The 17,951-nt window shown below is 35.1% G+C and overlaps 1 protein-coding gene across 1 annotated transcript in view; it reads right to left on the bottom strand.

Moving 5' to 3' along the window:
* Mdga2 (MAM domain containing glycosylphosphatidylinositol anchor 2) overlaps window positions 1-17,951 on the bottom strand; it is a 702,900-nt gene that overhangs the window by 178,146 nt on the left and 506,803 nt on the right. The window contains exon 7 of the mRNA XM_038337153.1: window positions 822-1,151. Within this exon, the coding sequence (XP_038193081.1) occupies window positions 822-1,151 (330 nt within the window). The remainder of the gene's footprint in view (window positions 1-821; window positions 1,152-17,951) is intronic.

Genomic DNA, 17,951 nt, shown 5'->3' with positions numbered 1-17,951 from the left:
AGCCAGCTGTTCAGCACCTGCAAACACGGAGCTTTTCTCCTGTAATGAAGCTCTATGAGGTAAATTTGTAGTTCCCACCTAGCACCCTGTAAGGATCTTCAGTTAAAACAATCTGGTAACAGATTGGAAAATACACACAGGTCTTTAAAACACCCTGAGAGTTAACCAGGCCCATCTTCTCCTAAAAGCTCTGGACTTCCCCTCATCTAGACAGAACACTTTAAAAAACAGAAAAGGATAACAAACTCTCATTTTTAACTTGGAAAGAATTCTCCTCCAATAGATTTTTGTATTTGGCTATTTTCACTGTGAGGGAATAGTACCATGGTATTTTATAAGAAGTTCTACCTGGCAACAGCTTTAAGAAAAGGTTTCCTCTAGTAGAAAACACATTTCTTATGTATTTTTTTTTATTTAAACACTCTTAAATTACTTCTCAAGGTTCATGCCTTAGATACAAGTAGTTTCATTATATTTTAAATTTAGAAAAATGCTTAAGCCTTAGTGACTGGTTAAACTTTCCTAATATGATTTTTAATGCTACAGGGACTGTGGTTAATGTAAAAAAGCTGGGACAATTTTACTTAAACCTTGGGAAAACTTTACTTTACACTGCTACTGATTTTATTTATAGTTTTTATAAAATCCCATTTAAATCGAAATAAAAATAAAAGCAGCAATGTCTCAATTCAAATATTTACTAGATCCTTAGGATGGTAAGATTTAGATTTGATTTAAAAAGTAATGATTTCTTAGCTTCAATGATTTCACCCAACTCAAGTCATTTTAAAAGCATTTGGCACCATGAGCGATCCTCTTACCTGTACTGCTGGAAATATTAACGTCAATACTGATATCAGATATTCCTCCTCCCTTCAGAGAGGCCACGCATGTGTAAGTCCCAAAGTCTGTGAATTTTAAATCAATGATATCCAAATTTGTTGTTCCGGGAGATACATCCGGGTCAGTCTGTGTAATAACCATCCGCTCAGAACTTCTTAATGGACGACCATTTTTAAACCAACTAAATGTTAACTCCTCAGAAGGAACAGCTTCTACTTGGCAAGATATTTTCACCTCACGCCCAATCTGGATGTTGTCATCTTTGTGATAAGGATCAGGAGTGATCCAAAATCGTCCTTTTTTTAAGGCTAAAACATAAAAATTCCACAAGGAGTTAGTGTTACCTTCATGATTGTGGGGATTCCGTCACTCTAGGTAATAGTGTCTGGGCTGAAATAATAAAGCAAAGCAAAATAGAATGAGCATATGCTTTTTTGCTAATCTTTCATTATTTACACTATAAATCTTAGTAGGTACTCCAGAAAAGAAACTAAATGAGAACCCATTTAAAGATCCTCAACACCGATTTTTATACATCAGATTAACATTAATAGAGAAAATACTATTTGAATTCTACTCACAATTCTTGCTCCGGTTAGGACTCTGTTGCTAGGAAGTAAAACACTGACCAAAATCTACTTGGGGAAAGGATGGTTGTATTTCCTGTTACACCTACAAGCCATTATTTAGGGAAGCAAGAACCCAGAACAGGAACTCAGGCAAAGACCACGGCAAACAGAATTGCTTACTGGCTTGCTTGCTCCCTTTGGCTTGCTTGGCAACTCTTCTTACACAATTCAGACTTACCTGTCCTGGTATGACATCACAGACAGTGGCCTGAGCCCTCCTACATCAGGCAGCATTTAAGAAAATGTCCCATAGACATGTCCACAAGCCAATTCAATGTAGGCAACACTTCAATGGAAGTTTCCCCTCTCTAGGTGGATCACAATGGCAACATCAGCTAACTATGACAACTGTATTTAACTATGCTGTACTATGATTAAATATTTTTATCGTAGGAGAGACAGGTAGATCTCTGTGTGCTCAATGCCAATCTAGTCTACAACAGCTATTTCGAGGACAGACTCCAACGTTACAGAGAAACATTGTCTCGGCAAATAAAAAAAATTAAATGAATCATGGAAATGGAAACAGTTTACCTAAAATCATAGGGCATTAATGTTTATAAAATAACATGTATCATCTAGCCTAAGACCTTTTGTAGGTCTTTCACAATTCCATAATTTCCCAAGCTATACACATGCTGTACAAATTTCATATTAAGGTTAAAGAAACTTCCTCTGAGATCATATCTACATTTTGATCAAAGCTGGTTTTATAGGACTTGAGTCCATTTATTCTTATGAATCATTTCTAGATTACATGCAAAATGTGAACTGGCGGTGGGGGAGCTACTTCATCTGCAAAACATTCTCCTAACCCCACAGTAAGTAGATGGTTCAGTTAAAACAAGGTTGACACTTTCTTGGAGAACTCCTTGCAGATGACCCAGAATGCCTGCCATGCTCTGTCCTCACAACAGTACATTCTCGGTCCAGGGTCAGTGATAACAATAGTCAGATTCTGCCTTAATGGTGGACTGAATGTGGCTGGGGTGGGAGTGATGGCTTCCTAGGGGCCTGAATTTGGCTTGACAGTTTAGAACCAAAAGGGAATAAATTTTTTTTTCAGTTACAGCTGCTTCTCATATGGACATACTATTTGTTTTACATGATTGTGTTTTTCTTCAGCTTGATATTGGCCTCCCTGCATATGAAATGTAATTTATACAGTGGAGTTGTATCAGAAGAAAATATTGGACCCCTATTTTTAACCTCGAAGCTACAAGCACAGAGATACCGTCAGAAGTCAAGAGGCTACACAAGAGCATTTGCATGACTTGCTTGAACCTAACACAAGTTGCCTCAGTTACTCCTGGAAAGATCAAGAACAGCACACGCACAGAACGAACAAGAGATGAGTAAATTTTTGATCTGAAAACACATGCCATCTAAGTTCCTTTTTCGTTCATCTTAAGAGTTTTCTCTTTTATGCATTGTGTCTCCGGAGAAGGAGAAAACCATGAAAACAGTGTTTCCATTCCTCTTTGTATTCGGTACATTGTTGTACGGTCCTTCTCCATGATTAGACACTCAAGTCATTTGAGATGAACAACACAGAAATCATCAGGACCCTGTGTAAATGTATGATGTCATCATTTCCAATAATTCGTAATTACAATTTTTCATCACATTCTTATGATGCATAAATATAGGGAACCTAGGCACATAAACATATGAAAAGCTTTACAGGCTTCAGGAAACCTGAATTACACAAAAGAACTTCACAAATTAGTGTTTTTGAAAATGTAGTTTTGATGATAATGAAAAATCAGATGACAAATAATTACAGTGCATTTAATCTTCTTGTTTATTGAATTTTTCATAATAACATGCAATCCTTGAATTTCATTTCTGTGGAACCCTATCTTTATAAGTAGGTTACTGTCGGTCAAACTAATGATACATTGAGGTAGTCTACAACTTAGAATAATGTGCACTGAAGCTGAATCCACTTTCTCCAGAAGGGAAGCATAATTTAAAATGTGGTCACACTTGGCTAGCATATTAGGTACAAGATACTGTGTACATATAATTCAAAATATAGTAATAGTTCTCCTCATAATCCAGTTTAGAGTGTCAGAGAATAGCTCTTTAAAAACATTAAAAATGTCAAGAATGTTTTTATCTTAGTATAATAACATCTAAATCAGTTTTATTTCTAAACATTACTTCACCTTAAAAGTAAATACAAATTTTAAATGGAGTTATTACTTAAAGTAAAATTGAGAAAAAAATAAATTATGTATATCAACTTAATAAATAACTTTAAACTAATATGAGGGTACATTTGGATACTATTAAGAACAATTTTCTTTACAAAGTGGTATGTTGATTGACATATACAAACAGATGCAAAACCCACTTAGTTGTTCATGTGATTGGGATCCACTTAAAACATAGTACTATTGTGCAGTTCAGTGATTTGCATGAAAATGAGTTGAAAGTATTATTGACACCAGAGTCACTTTATATTACTCAGCCAAATTCAATTGAAAGTGCTATACTCAAAATAAAAAAATCCCTGATAAAACATGTGAAATCAATATTCACATTATATGCTACAGGCTGTTTAACTCATGAAAAGTTATTTGCAAAAGCCTAAGTAAAAAGATTAAAGATTATATAGCTACAATAAGATTAAATGTCGTACATAATTGCAGTATTTTATAACAATACAATCAAACATATTTTAATAAGTTACTAAAACAATAAATTTAATGCAAAAGATATTTGATCTCTGTATAAAATCATTAAATAAGTTAGCCAAAGCCAATCATACTAAAGGATACAAAAGTAAAAAAGAACAAACTCATCTGTTTATTCAAATCAAGGTAAAGAATATCGGAATAAGAGTTGAGTCACTCAGCTGCACGGCAATCATTTTGTGTTTCTTTATGATTTTCCTGTATCTAAACAAGTAATTATGGAAACAGAAGAGAAATAGTCTAAACAAAATAAAATATAATTGTGTGAACATGAGGTATGCTTTTCCACACTAACAAGAGAGTAAAATTTATTCTGTTTTCTAACTCATTTTGTTCAGAGAGCTAAGAGACTAGCTCTGTAAAGTAGCATATGTAAACAGCAACTTGTAACTATCTTTTTGCTTCTGTGAGGGCCTAGATGGGTTATCTAATTTTTATGGGCCAAGTGTGTTCTTCATAAAAATAGGAGGTATAAAAATAGTACTAGGCACGCTCAGAGACCCACTGTGAGAAATAGCATTAGTGATTATGTTTGAGCCTTGAAAATATAAAGTGTTTAATTTAGTTAATAAACTGTGAGGCAGGTCCCTTAATTTACACTTAAACACTCTCTTTTTCAGTGAACAATTTCTAGTCGATTAAAAAATGCTAATTTAAAGCCATTTCTTGTTATCAGTTAAGAGTTCAACCTGTTCAAATCAATCTGAGATAAGTGCTTAAGTATAGTAGTTGTCCAGTAGACTTATGAGACTATAGAGTACTAAAGTGTTCTTTGAAAAAGAGAGGAGAAATCTCTTTTTCCAAATGTAATTTCTTAGTTTAATATTGAAAATTCTGTAACACCATCCTAAGAGCATGAAGAGGGGAATTGAGCTTGAAATCCTACTCCCTACTTAGGGCTTATTGGCAGTTGTCAACTGTTGGCAAAGGGAGAGTCATTTTTTATATGAGTGTAGACTTTAATAAGTCTGACTTGCTCCAATATCAGGTCACATGTCCAAGAATATATGGGCATCATAAAGTTCTCTTGAAAAAAAAAAGACATAAAGTTGAATGAATGTGGAAGAAGTGAATCTGGAAAGAGTTTAGAGATGGCAGGCATTTATTATCCAAACACATTGCATAAAAGTCCAGAAGAACTAATAAAAGATTGAAACACATATTTGTTGATTCATTATTCCATAAGTTAGATAAAAAGTACAAGTATAACAACGGAAACAATTGATGAAGATAATACAATAAACATAGCAACTAAAAAAGTATCTCTTTGGAAATGAAAATTATCAGCTGCTGTCTGCTTTTGGACTTCTGCTAAGTATTTATTTCATAAAGACATAGAGACAGCACAGCCTCTAATTACCAATCTAAATTGCCAAATTAGTAAAAAGATGGGGTTACAGGGTTACTTTAGTGTTTATGAGAACTGACTGATTATACAGAGGTCCAAGGTTTGATTCTCAGCATCCACATGGTAGCTCACAATCATCTCTAACATCAGTTCCAGGGCATCAGATGCTTCTTCTGGCCTCTGTGAGCATACATATAGTACACAGATGTGTGTAAAGGTCAAACACCTAGTACATAAATTAACTAATGAACACAAATAGTGAAAAGACTTTCCAGATGTACCTCATCTTAAATTTCAGTGGAATTCTGGATAAAAAACTTTACAAACTGTTACTGAGAGAAACAGACACAAAAATCATTAACAGAACCATCAAATGAATAAAGCATTGATTTTCCTATTTTCTGCTAAAGAGAATTAAAATTTGTTTGAGAAATGAGGTGTATTCCAACCCCACCAGATGCCAATTGAATACACGGTTGGAAATAGATTACCTCAGCAATGACATGAAATAGAATTAACAATGGTATATTTTATCTCTTCCTTTATAATTAGGCACCCACTGCCTGAGGGGATGATGAACAGCTTCAGAGCAATGCCACTTTTCATTCTTCTGTATTGTCCCAAATCCAAACATGATTTCCTTTTTATTTTATTTTATATATTTAGCCAACAATTTTCATTAGACTTAATATAAGTGGGCATTTCAAAGAATTTGCTTTGCAAATACTAATTGTTTGCATTCAGTTCTTGTGGAATAATCCTTCTTCACACTGTGAAAATGTGTTGCTTTTATTGTTAATAAAAAGCTGATTGGCCAATAGCTAGGCAGGATTTTCAGAGTAGAGAGAATGCTGAGAAGAAGAAATATGGAGTCAGAGGAATTGCCAGGAGACTCAGAGGGAGCAAGACATGATGGAGGACAGGTAACGGCATAAGCTGCATGGCAGAAAATAGATTAATAAAAATAGGTTTATTTATATTGTAAGAGCTGGTTAGTAATAAGTCTGAGTTATTTGTTGAACATTTATAATTAATATTAAGTCTCCATAATGGTTATTCGGGAACTGGTAGGTGGGATGGAAAACTGCAGCTACATTCAGTGTGTAATGTCTGTGTTCTCTTTGATTTTGTTTTACTGTGTTGGACTCTTCAATTTCACGGTGGGGGAGGGGATGAGATAGAAAAAGAGACTTAAGAATACGCATAGAGAAGGATTCAACAATACATGGATTCAACAATACATGATAGACTCTACTAATATAGGGATTTTGGTGAGGAAAAGACTAACACAGAAGCTCTAATTACAGTGTAGCTTCTGACTGGGTGCATGTATATCATGGGTCCTCGGTGAATATATATATTCATGAGATATATATATATATATATATATATATATATATATCATGATCATGAAACATCAACTGTCACACAGTCTATTTTTAAAAGGGGACCTAATTTCAGGCCAGAGTGCTCTTTACTTGTGTCAGAGTTCATAATCAAATCAGAGCAGATAACCAAATCTGAAGAAAGATGGAGGAAAAGAAACACTTAGAATCTCTACTTCAGAAAGTTATTGAGAGTTATATTAAAACAAACTACAGTGGTGTATGGCATTTGAGTGTGTCCATAGAGTTGCTTTTGTGGAGAAGTGTTCAAAGCTGTGAATATTCTTGCAAGCATGTTGCCACATGCCTGGAGGTTGGCTGTAGCTATTAAAGTTCTGCTTTTTTGGTTAAAAATTTCTGAGTCTTATGCTCCAGAAAATCCAGAAATTGGGTACTATAGGAAGGATCATGGAAGCATTTTGAAAATGTATTGTATTCCTGATGTCTCAACCACTTTCATGGAAAACATCACAAAATAACCAACAAGTTAGACTATACAGGGAAATGAAATTTATGATAAAAAATAATGAGAACACAAAAGATAGATTTTGACTTCTTATTTCAAGTATCAATGTTTCAGTGAAGTCATCAAACACTTCAGAGCTATCTAAGAAATATGTTAGCACTAAGGCAATCAATGTACTTGCAATATTTTTAATAAGGTAACTTTCAGTTTGCTCACACCTCAGAAATAGAGAATTTTGTATATGAAAGTAGCCTTAAAAAGACATTACTGTATTATTATTAGGTGTAAAGTTAGAAGAGTTGATGCAAAGTTGATAGAAAAAAAATCTACCTTAAATTTTGAGAAAGAAATAATCTGTTTATTTATACTATGTATTATGAAATATATGATTTCAGAGTAGAAAGAATGGATGTAGGATAGTTGGGGATTGGAAGAATTTGTCTTTGTTTTCCTCATTTTCTTTATGAACTACCAGTCATTATACATTCATGTCCTTTTCACATTCAAACTGCCAACCAACGGCCACCAAAGTGGAAGTTCATTAGCAGTGCAGCAGCAACAAACTACCCTATTTTTTTATAGCAGACCTAATAGAGCACCCATAATCACCTGAACGCAGACTAGATGCCGAAAGGTAGTCTGAGTTCTATTCTCTGTAAAGTATCAAGGCTCCGCTTATTTTGTTGGTTTATTTGAAGTTAATCACCATAGTCGTCATTCAAACTGTTTAATCAAAGCGTGGCTAAACTGTAATGGTTGTTTGACTGTTCTTACTCCACAAAACAACTGTACAAAGATGGACCTTAAAGGGGGGCAGAGAAAAGTACTTCAGGTACGCATATACCATGCTTTTAAAAGCCAGCCCTTCCTTGAAAAGCCTAAAATGTGGATTTCTTTTTTTTTTTTTCATGGTTTATTTTTTTTATATTTAAAAATTTCCATCTCCTCCCCTCCTCCTCCCCCTTCCCTCCCCTCCCCTCCACCCATACCTCCCCTCCCTCCCTCTCCAGGCCAAGGAGCCATCAGGGTTCCCCACTCTATGCTAAGACCAAGGTCCTCCCACCAAACCCGTCTCTCTGAATGTGGCCAACAGCGGGGGCTGACTGAGAAGCAAAGGACAATGGCTCTGGGCTCTGATTTTTCTAAATGTGGATTTCTTTATCGTCACTATCACCATGATTTTCCATTCTTTCTATTTCAGCTTGATCTTAAGAGGAAACATAAAATGTTCATAAATTACCAAAATAGCCACATAAGTAACATATTAAAGAATATTTTCACAGTATGACTACCATATAAAGGGTATTTTACATAGCCTAGTGACTTATCACTGCCTATTTAAATAGGGGCATATTAATCATCACCATTTGCTGGGCCTTTGATGTTCAAACCTAGTATTTTGAATTCACATTTCCATCAAATTTTAAAATGGCCCTAAGCGATTAGAAGCAAAAAACATGACCAAAGTTAAGTAGATATCTTACTAAGCTGTTAAAAAAAATTAGGTTTGGAAACAGTTATTCAATGATCTGGAACTAGAAATTTCTGGGATAGCATAATTCTTTTGAAATTCTTTTAAAAATAATACATATTTTATATATATATATACATATATATGTATATATATATATATACATATATATATATACCTATATATATGTATATATATATATATATATATATATGGAACTGCTTTGGAAAACCAGCCCGAATAGTGAGAATGAAAGTGAATAAATAGGCAGTACTGTCACCTAACTGCTCCCTTGCGTACACTAAATAATTGTTTTTTGAGAGGGAGGAACAAAAAAAACTAAAGGAAAGAGAAAAGGGAAATAGTGAGAGTACTCCTACTTAAAACATTTTCCTTGCATTAGATGTCGCGCTTTACTTTCATGCTTTGGTTTCTTCTCTCGAGAGTTATAGTCTTTCTTTTCTTTACTTATAATCTTTTTTATTAAATTATATAATTTTACCAATTTTCACTTCCTTCCCTCCTCCTATTTACTTTCCCCTCCCCCAACCCTCCTCCCCCTCCCTTTTGAGTCCAAGGAGAAGTCAGGGTTCCCTGCCCTGTGGGAAGTTCAAGTTCCTCCCCCATCCATCCAGGTCTAGGAAGGTGAGGATACAAACAGACTAGGTTCCCACAAAGCCAGTACATACAGCAGAATCAAAACCAAATGACTGATTCCTCTGCCAACCTCTTTCACTCTACCCTACATCCAATTCTCTTCCAGTTATCCTCTTCCAAAATTTCAGTAGTTTTTCTTTCTAAGCTATTTTTCAGACAAGAAACTTGTTTAGCCCACACTTAAACCCTTCTCTTTACCCAGCGGTCCATTCCTTAACCTGTTGATGGCCCATTTCTTGAAGAAATGACGAGGCACCAGTTGCCTCTACTGCTCTGTCATGCATTCATTCACTTTGACAGGTTATATCAGGTACTCTTTGAGCTACTTTGGCCTTAAGAACTCCAAGGCTGGCACTGACTTTTTAACTGATTAATACCATGCCACTTTTTTTAGTTCTTTCACATTTTTTGCATTGTTTACATCATTCGTTTCACATTTTATTTCATTGTCAGATAACACTTGAGAAGATAAACAAGTTAGGGCCCCTTTGGACTCACCCTGCCCCACTGCACTCCACCTCACTTTTTGTTGTTGTTGTTGTTGTTATTGTTGTTGGTGTTGTTTTTTAGGGGGACTCCTAACAATGGAAAAGGGGTGTCTCTGACTCTTTTGCCTGCTCTTGGAACCCTTTTCCTCCTACTGAGTTGCCTATTCAGCCTCCATATGAGGGTTTGTGCCTAGTCTTCTTGCATCTTGTTAGGCTGTTTTTGGTTGAAACAAAATATCCCCGGGGGGTGGTGGAGCTGCTCTTTTATAAGGGGAAATGGAGAATCAATGCATCTGGGGGAGAGAGACCTCCAGGAAGGGGAGCTGGGAGGAGAGGACGGAGGGAAGGCTGGATCAGGTTGTTTTATATGAGAAAAGAATAAATAAAATATAAATAGCAATAAAATAAAATACAAACCATAAATAAATGGATTTTGCTCATTTGCATCACAATTCCAATGTCAATCTCTCTGTTCATTCAGACTCTCAAACAGTAAATATAAAATAAATCTTATTGAGTGAGGAATTTTGTTCTGAATTATTTTGACACAATCACAAACAACACATTTTTCTTAGTACTCAATATATTTTGCTGCCTAGGTTTCAGGAACATGGAATTACTGTTTTTGTTTGTTTTTTTCATTTCCTAATACAAAAAAATGTTGTAGTCATATTTATGACCATTTCAATACAAAGGAAACAGATTTAAATCTATTGTTTCATTTAGCATTGTAAAACAGAAATAAGAATAACCTCAATGTAGTAACTAACTACTCGCAAACAGATGAAATGCTTGTGTTACTTAGTTAACAATATAGAACCCTCCCTTAGGACAACTGATACTTGATGGTTTTCTTTCTGACTATAGGTTCCTGGCCTTATTTCCCAGTATCTGTATAGAGTATAGCCCTAACTTCAAAAGAGAAAAAAGACAAAGAATGATAGCTTAAGGATAATATACAGCAATCTTCTCTCTAACTTCCCATCTGCTATCCTACCATTTAATTGTTTTTTTTTTCATTTTTGCTTCATTGCTATTGAGTTCTATACTTGCCCTTCATCACAGTAGTAATTAAGGAAATCCCATATTTGCAACTATTAAGTGTAACTTTGATTTTATCCTACTAAATTAAGTTCTCTGAACTGTTAAAGTAAAAGAATTAGGATGAAGTTAGGAAATTCAGTATAAGAAAGTTTTAAATACCAAAAGAATGCTTATAGTCAATGTACACACACACTCATACATAAACCAGAACTATCACAATGCTATAGTAAGTGATTCAATGATGGAAAATAATATAAGTAAAGAGTATTTGAGAGTTTAAAAGGTTATTTTTCTCTTGTCATACTTTTTAAAAATGATAAAAATTTGTTTATTATTTAATTCTCTGTTGCTCTTGAGTTGCTGGTGGCCATGTCAGAGGAGCAGCAGGTAGCAATTGAAGTTTGGGAGATTGGCCCACCAGGAAGGAAAGCTCTGATGGGTGAATCTCAGATAGGCAAGGCCCGGAGGGCTGGGTTTCAAAATGTCTCTGTTGCTGCTGTGCCTTCACATGTTTGCTGCCGCCATTTTTCTCTGGTATCTGGTATGGCATGAATGGGTCTGGGGAGATCCCCACTGCCTTTAATGTAGTGTGAGTATCTCATAGAAATATCCCACTCTACTGGGCATTTTTACTGTGGATTATTATGAAGATGATTTCATTTTAAGCTGTACTGTTTAACAAGCAATTCTTTTATACAATAATATAGCTTAAGTAGAATTTTGATGATTGAGAGCTTTTGATAAATAGAGTAAGGGACTGTGATAGCAGTTAGTTTATTGAGATAACTAATGTAAGTAAAAAAAAAGACATGTGGTTGCCTCTACCTCTGATAAAATGAGCTGCAGAGGATAGAAAATAAGAACAAGGTAAGACTCAAGAGTTTCTCTTGAAGAGCCTATTAGACTGCAGCTTAGGTTAATGATTAAAAAAATTGTGTCCCAAAAGCTAAACCTGCTCAAGCTCTTTCAATCTTATTGTTGAGAGATGTGTACATGAGTTTGGTGTGCATCATAGCTAAAGCAAAACGTTAAATATGACATAAGGTTAGGTTAAGATGACTTTGTTAATAGTTTTGAGGTGAAAAACCTGGGGAAAAAGTCTATTAGAAAGAAACGTAGTTAGGTGAAGGACTCATTGCAAGAAACAAGAACAATAACAGTCTGACTATTGCTGACTGAAGTACCTTTCTTGCTAGGATGGGTAGGTGATCAAGAGTGACGAGCAATTCCTTGGACTCATTTCTGCACTCAGCTTCCTGATATAAAAAACGATTGATGAGTGTGTGTGTACTCAGAATGTAAAACAGAGCTGACTGGTTGTTTTTCATATATAAAAGTTTAGATTTGTGATTCTTTTAAGATTTCTTATATGATTCCCTTTCGAGATAAATAATAAAGTGACTGATTCTTTCTTTGTAACCACAAAATGTAGCCTGACGGTAAAAGAATTGGCTGAGAAAAATACCTTGCTTGCTTACACTTTGTTAATCTCTAGCTAGTTGCTTGAGTATGAATCTATATGGATTCTTGGGACAACTTATATTTTATCTGTAATACATAAAATGTTTAATCATGTAAGGGATGGGGAAACAAGTTGTTTTTTACTTGTATTCATTGTAATAGTCCACGTGAAAGATAGATTGTAACCAAATTGTTGTTTTTATAATATTGGAGAGATTTTGCTGGGGTATATAAGCTGTTAAGGAAAAACTAATAATAGACAGAAAGGATATTTCTGGATAGAATTAAGAAAAAAATAGATGAGAGAGAAAATGATAGAAAGACCCTAAAGGTGGTCATATTTTTTTTTTTGTCAGCCCTAGAGAGTTAAGCTAGAGGCCTCACTTCCCAAGGACTTGTTTTACTCCCTTAGATAATAAAGTCAAATTGAGTGTTCACTGACTCAATGGATCGCCTTCATTCCATGAGCTGCTGAAGGCTGCTTCTCACAGCACCCATACAGCACTGAGAGGAGGAAGCTCATACAGCTCCCACCTCTAACCAAGAAATCCTTTGCAACTGATACCCACTGGCAAATAAAAAATCATTTTTCTTTAATGGAGTCTCACTGGGCATTTTACCCACACTCTAGACTGGGTCCCATATCTAGGATTAGTTGCTCAATACAATACTAACTTAATGGTATTTTTGTAGACTTTTTGTCTCAGTTTGCTTTGTTTGGGCATTTTCGGTACTTTTTGTTCTTTATTAGTTTTGATTTTGTTTTAGGGTTTTGGTTTATTTCTTGCTTTTTTTTAAGAGATGGAGAGAGAATAAAGCCATAAATTAGGGTGAGTAATAGATCTGGGAGGAACTCAGGGTAGGAAAATATGATCAAAATATGTCGCATGACAATTTTTCATTAAATGTTTAACTAAAAATAGAGGTCACATAGTTGGATGGGTAAGGAAAACAGTTAAATCTGAAAGGAACTGAGTGGACTTCTCAACAAATTAATAAAAATATGGTACACAAAGATGAAGTAGGTGGTCATGACATAAGATTCACATACTCTTACCAAGTAAACACATTCACAGATCAGAACTCAGACTCTAAAGAGGTGGAGAGAGCATACTTAGACAAGGATAAAAGGGGTTCCTGTGAAAACTAAACTCTATGAATATATAACTTCATGGCCATATAAGCCATATTTACAAATAGAGATAGCGTGCATTTTCTTTCATGTGTGATCTAGGAAGAGGCTTCAATGGAAACAGGTGGGCTAGCATTGTAGATGAGAAAGAAGTAAAGCAGAAGCGGGACAAACTGAGCCTCAGAGAGATGAGTAAGATTATAGTGCATTAGATACAAGTTTACAACCTTATTGTAAAATCATTACTTTGTACAATTAATATATACTAATTAAAGTATTTTTGCATCTCTCTATATAAAACTCACAGTCTGAAAACTGTGAGAACATCAAGAAATATTTTTACAAACACTTCAGGATGAATCAAATATTTGCACTCTTAGAGTGTTGTTAAGTATGTCATTTCTTAGTAACTTGTAACTACTGGCATCAATGTTAGCAGACTTGATATGAATTTATGCTCACAGTGATTACATGATTAGATTCTATTGTCAGTCATGTACAAAATTACAGCTACTTTGAAAAATCAAAATAATGATTTCTGTATTTCAGAATAGTAGTTCTCAAAAGTGCCCAGCATCAGCAGTAGAGGTAAAAGCATCACTAGGTATCTTATTGGAGATATTTAGATTGTTCCCCAGAACAGATCCTTTGTCCAGCTTTTCATGTTTTTAATAGTTTACTGCTGGAGTGCCTCTGTCTTAGGAACCATTTCCCTGGCATTCTTTAAAACCTCGGGGCCACTGGAGAAAGCCGCAGGATATCACCATGCTCAGAAAACTTATCAGCTTGTTAAGGCATATGCTAAAAAGAACATCCAGGACATGGTGGTACACATTTATTCCTAGAAAGAAGGAGGCAGAAATAGGCAGATCTCTGTGATCTGAGGCAACCCTAGTCTACACAGTAAGTTCTAGGCAAATCAAAGTCTACATAGTTATTCCTTGTTTAATACACACACACACACACACACACACACACACACATATACACACACACAGTGTTTAGAATACATATTTATTTACTCTTCAAAGCCCCCAAGAATATACCCTCTAGATGATAGGACATGAAATAGTATCAAGAAATGGCTTCTGGAAATATGAATGGTAAAGTGGTCTAAACTGAACATAGAAATATTAATGTCTAATATTTTCTTTGTTTTTAGCCAAAACTTGAGGTTGAGGCAAAATTTTTATTTCTAATTATTTTTCACCAAATAATAATAAGGTTAGTGGTCATTTTAAGGTAACAGTTTATTTCCTTTTGGTCATGTCCTTGATCAAGACTGAAAATTTCAGAGCTGGTTATCTATCTGTTCATCTTGTAAGCTACTTATAATGTCAGACAAATGAGTATAGTCCAGTTGCTAAGTGTTTCAGACTTAATTTTGATTCAAGGAGAAATCCCCAAATAGAGCCTTGTTTCATATTGTAGAAAGAGTACAAGTTACAGTCTGGGCAAATCACCTAGAATAGTTGCTCATGCGGCTGCCAATGGTGGCACCTGGTTGGAGATATTGCCAACCTAGAAACAGCAGACATGGTCAAGTGTGACACTGATCCATGAAACGCTGAGTTTGTGGATATAAACTAAACCATATTGCATGTCAACTATCTTCTACCCAGTGTTCCCTGAGTGCTTACATGTCTATAAGACTTCTTGCTCCCCCAGATATAAATCAGTGGCAAAGGATGGGTGAGGGATTATACAAAGGCAGGGATTGAGGGTGCTTGCTAATATGAAAGGAACTATTTAAGTAAGGGAAATATAAAATTATCTAAAAATCAGAGGATTCTCCTGTACTTGATGGTGTCTGAGAATTAAGGGTTTTAGAAGATACCCAGCTACTTAAAGACAACCTCGTGTGAATATAAAAAAAAAAAAAAAAAAAAAAAACTTCTTACCACATAAACAGTTGCTTTTACAAAACAGCAAATTCCTTATTTTCCCACAAGACTTTTTCTTCTGTAAGTTCAAAAATTTACTTCTCCCTGCCATATCTGCAAGGATGTTCTTTCTTCTAGGACTGACTTTTTAATCTTTCTCACGAATTCAAGTCTAGGTCTGCATACAAAACCACTAATTTTCTTGAATTCTTAATTTAAAAAAAAAAAACTTCCCTTGAAATAATGTCCCTTAAACAATGTTTAAATTAGGAACTATAAAGAAACAAACAAACAAATCTATGACTCAAAATAATACAGAAAGCTTTTCCTCAAATTCTCTATCCCCTGAGGTCTTTTTATTCTCTTTCCTAGCCTCGTGTCATCACAAAGCAAACCACACACTTTAAGGCTCTTTCCCATGGTTTAGTTGCCATCAGAATAGAACTTTTCTCAAACGACTGTTGGAGAGGACACCCAAAGAGTTCAGCCTCTCCCACACAGCTGCCAGGGACAGTTTGACCCGACCTCTAGTTTCTCCTCTGACGCCTGTCCTATTTCTACTTTCTTTGTCCTGAAGCCGAGTTACCCTTGCCTCGCGTCTCCTTCCAGAACCTGTTTCACATCCATTATTTCTCGTTCACAACAGATGCCACTTTAGGAAAACTGCAGGTCTGAGCTCTGTGCTAGTCGTTTGTTTTCAGCTGCCCATGTGGGCTCTTGTGTGGCTCAGTGCTTCAGAGCATATGGACGATTAAATCACTGTATCGCCACTTTTAGGACATGATTCGACTCCCTTTCTTCTCTCTCTCTGTTTCTGCCTCTGTCTCTGTCTTTTTCTCTCAGTCTTTCTCTTCCCCTCCCTTTCTCCCTCACTCCCTTTCGTTAGTAACATCCTCTTCCACATACTCTGTCTTGTTCTGCTCTGTTCTTTACTAGTTCCAGTCCTCAGTATTCTCCATTTTTGTTTCATTTACTTAGAATGGCGCATTACTTTGCTGTTTGGCCAAGTAGGATCCAAATGAAAAACTTCAATTCCACTTCAAGCAATTCTACTGATGCAATTCCACTATTTGTTTTGGGTTGGAAAACTGTTTCCCACATAATTAAGTTTCCAAATATTACATATTCTCTGAACTCTCAAATTAACAACAACAACAAACTCAGTCTGTATTTCTGTCTTGCTGAGAGCACACTCACTTCCAAAAAATGAATTGTTACAGTACATAGGTTGATGATAAGAAACAACAGGGAAAAGTTCTGTGGAGACTTTGCTCACAGAGGATACAATTGAAGCCATTTCCACGTAGCGATTGCCGTCAGTGTCCGTGGCCTGAGCATTAACAACAAAAAATTTAGTCAGTTCTGTCAATTACAAGGCGCCTGGCAAAATTTGCATTTGAGTTACAGGTGAAATAATATTGTGCCGAAGTCATATGTAGTAACCATATGCTGAATACATATGGAATGCTACTGAAAGATATTTTACAAAATGACAGTATATAATCAATATATGCTCAAATGTCTCAAAATGTCTCAAACATACATGTCCATGCACTTATGTGCATATATACATTTAGGTGGAAGAGAGAATATGAACTCATAATAAAACTAAAGCATATATATGGAGATTTCTTATCCCGGCCTTATTTGTAAAGCAGGTGTTTCATGAGTTGATTAAAAACAGCAACAGGTTGACTTAATTTGTACACACAGGTTTGAAATCTGTTCTCGTGGTGAAAGTATACATGCTAATGTTTTACATCTCAAGAAGATTGTTCTCATGTTAAGCTCAACAGACGTTTTATGACCTTTTGAAAATTATCAAGAGGAAAAAAATCATCATCAAATACTGACATAGGCTCCACAAAATTGCAAATAAAAATTAAGCTGGGAAACTGACTTTCTCAATAAAATATTTGTCAAGTAAATAGATTAATCCTCCATGCACAGTTGAAGCCAATTAGTGAAGGAACATGATAAATGTTAGGTGCCTTTGTGGACTGCTTCACAGCCTTATAAAATCTTATTGTAGAATATCCTTCTTAGTCAAATTAAAACACATGATCAGTCACTTTGAAAAATACTTTAGAACACAAAAAGACATTGTAATTCTTTGAATTAATAATACTGTATGCATTTCAAAAGGAGAGTCACAAATATGGGGTCATCTAATATATATCATCTGTAATTTACCATTAATATCTATAACATTATATGAGTTAAAATAAGATGATCTATTAGATTTCATTTTATTAACTATATGGCCCCATATTAACCTATGAGAGCTCATACCACATAAAATATTGAAAGTAATATGGAATGTTTCATTAAGGGAGCACTTATTTCAACACATGCATATATGTAAGTGTGGGTATGTATTGTGTATGTGTACCTCAGAGAGAATGAGTTTTTAGACATCTTGAACATAAATTCCTCATTTTA

The sequence above is a fragment of the Arvicola amphibius genome, chromosome 7 (genome assembly GCF_903992535.2).
Source record: "Arvicola amphibius chromosome 7, mArvAmp1.2, whole genome shotgun sequence".
Taxonomy (NCBI): Eukaryota; Metazoa; Chordata; class Mammalia; order Rodentia; family Cricetidae; genus Arvicola; species Arvicola amphibius.
The sequence above is the reverse complement of the archived record's forward strand: the minus strand, read 5'-3'. Positions and strand labels throughout refer to the sequence as shown.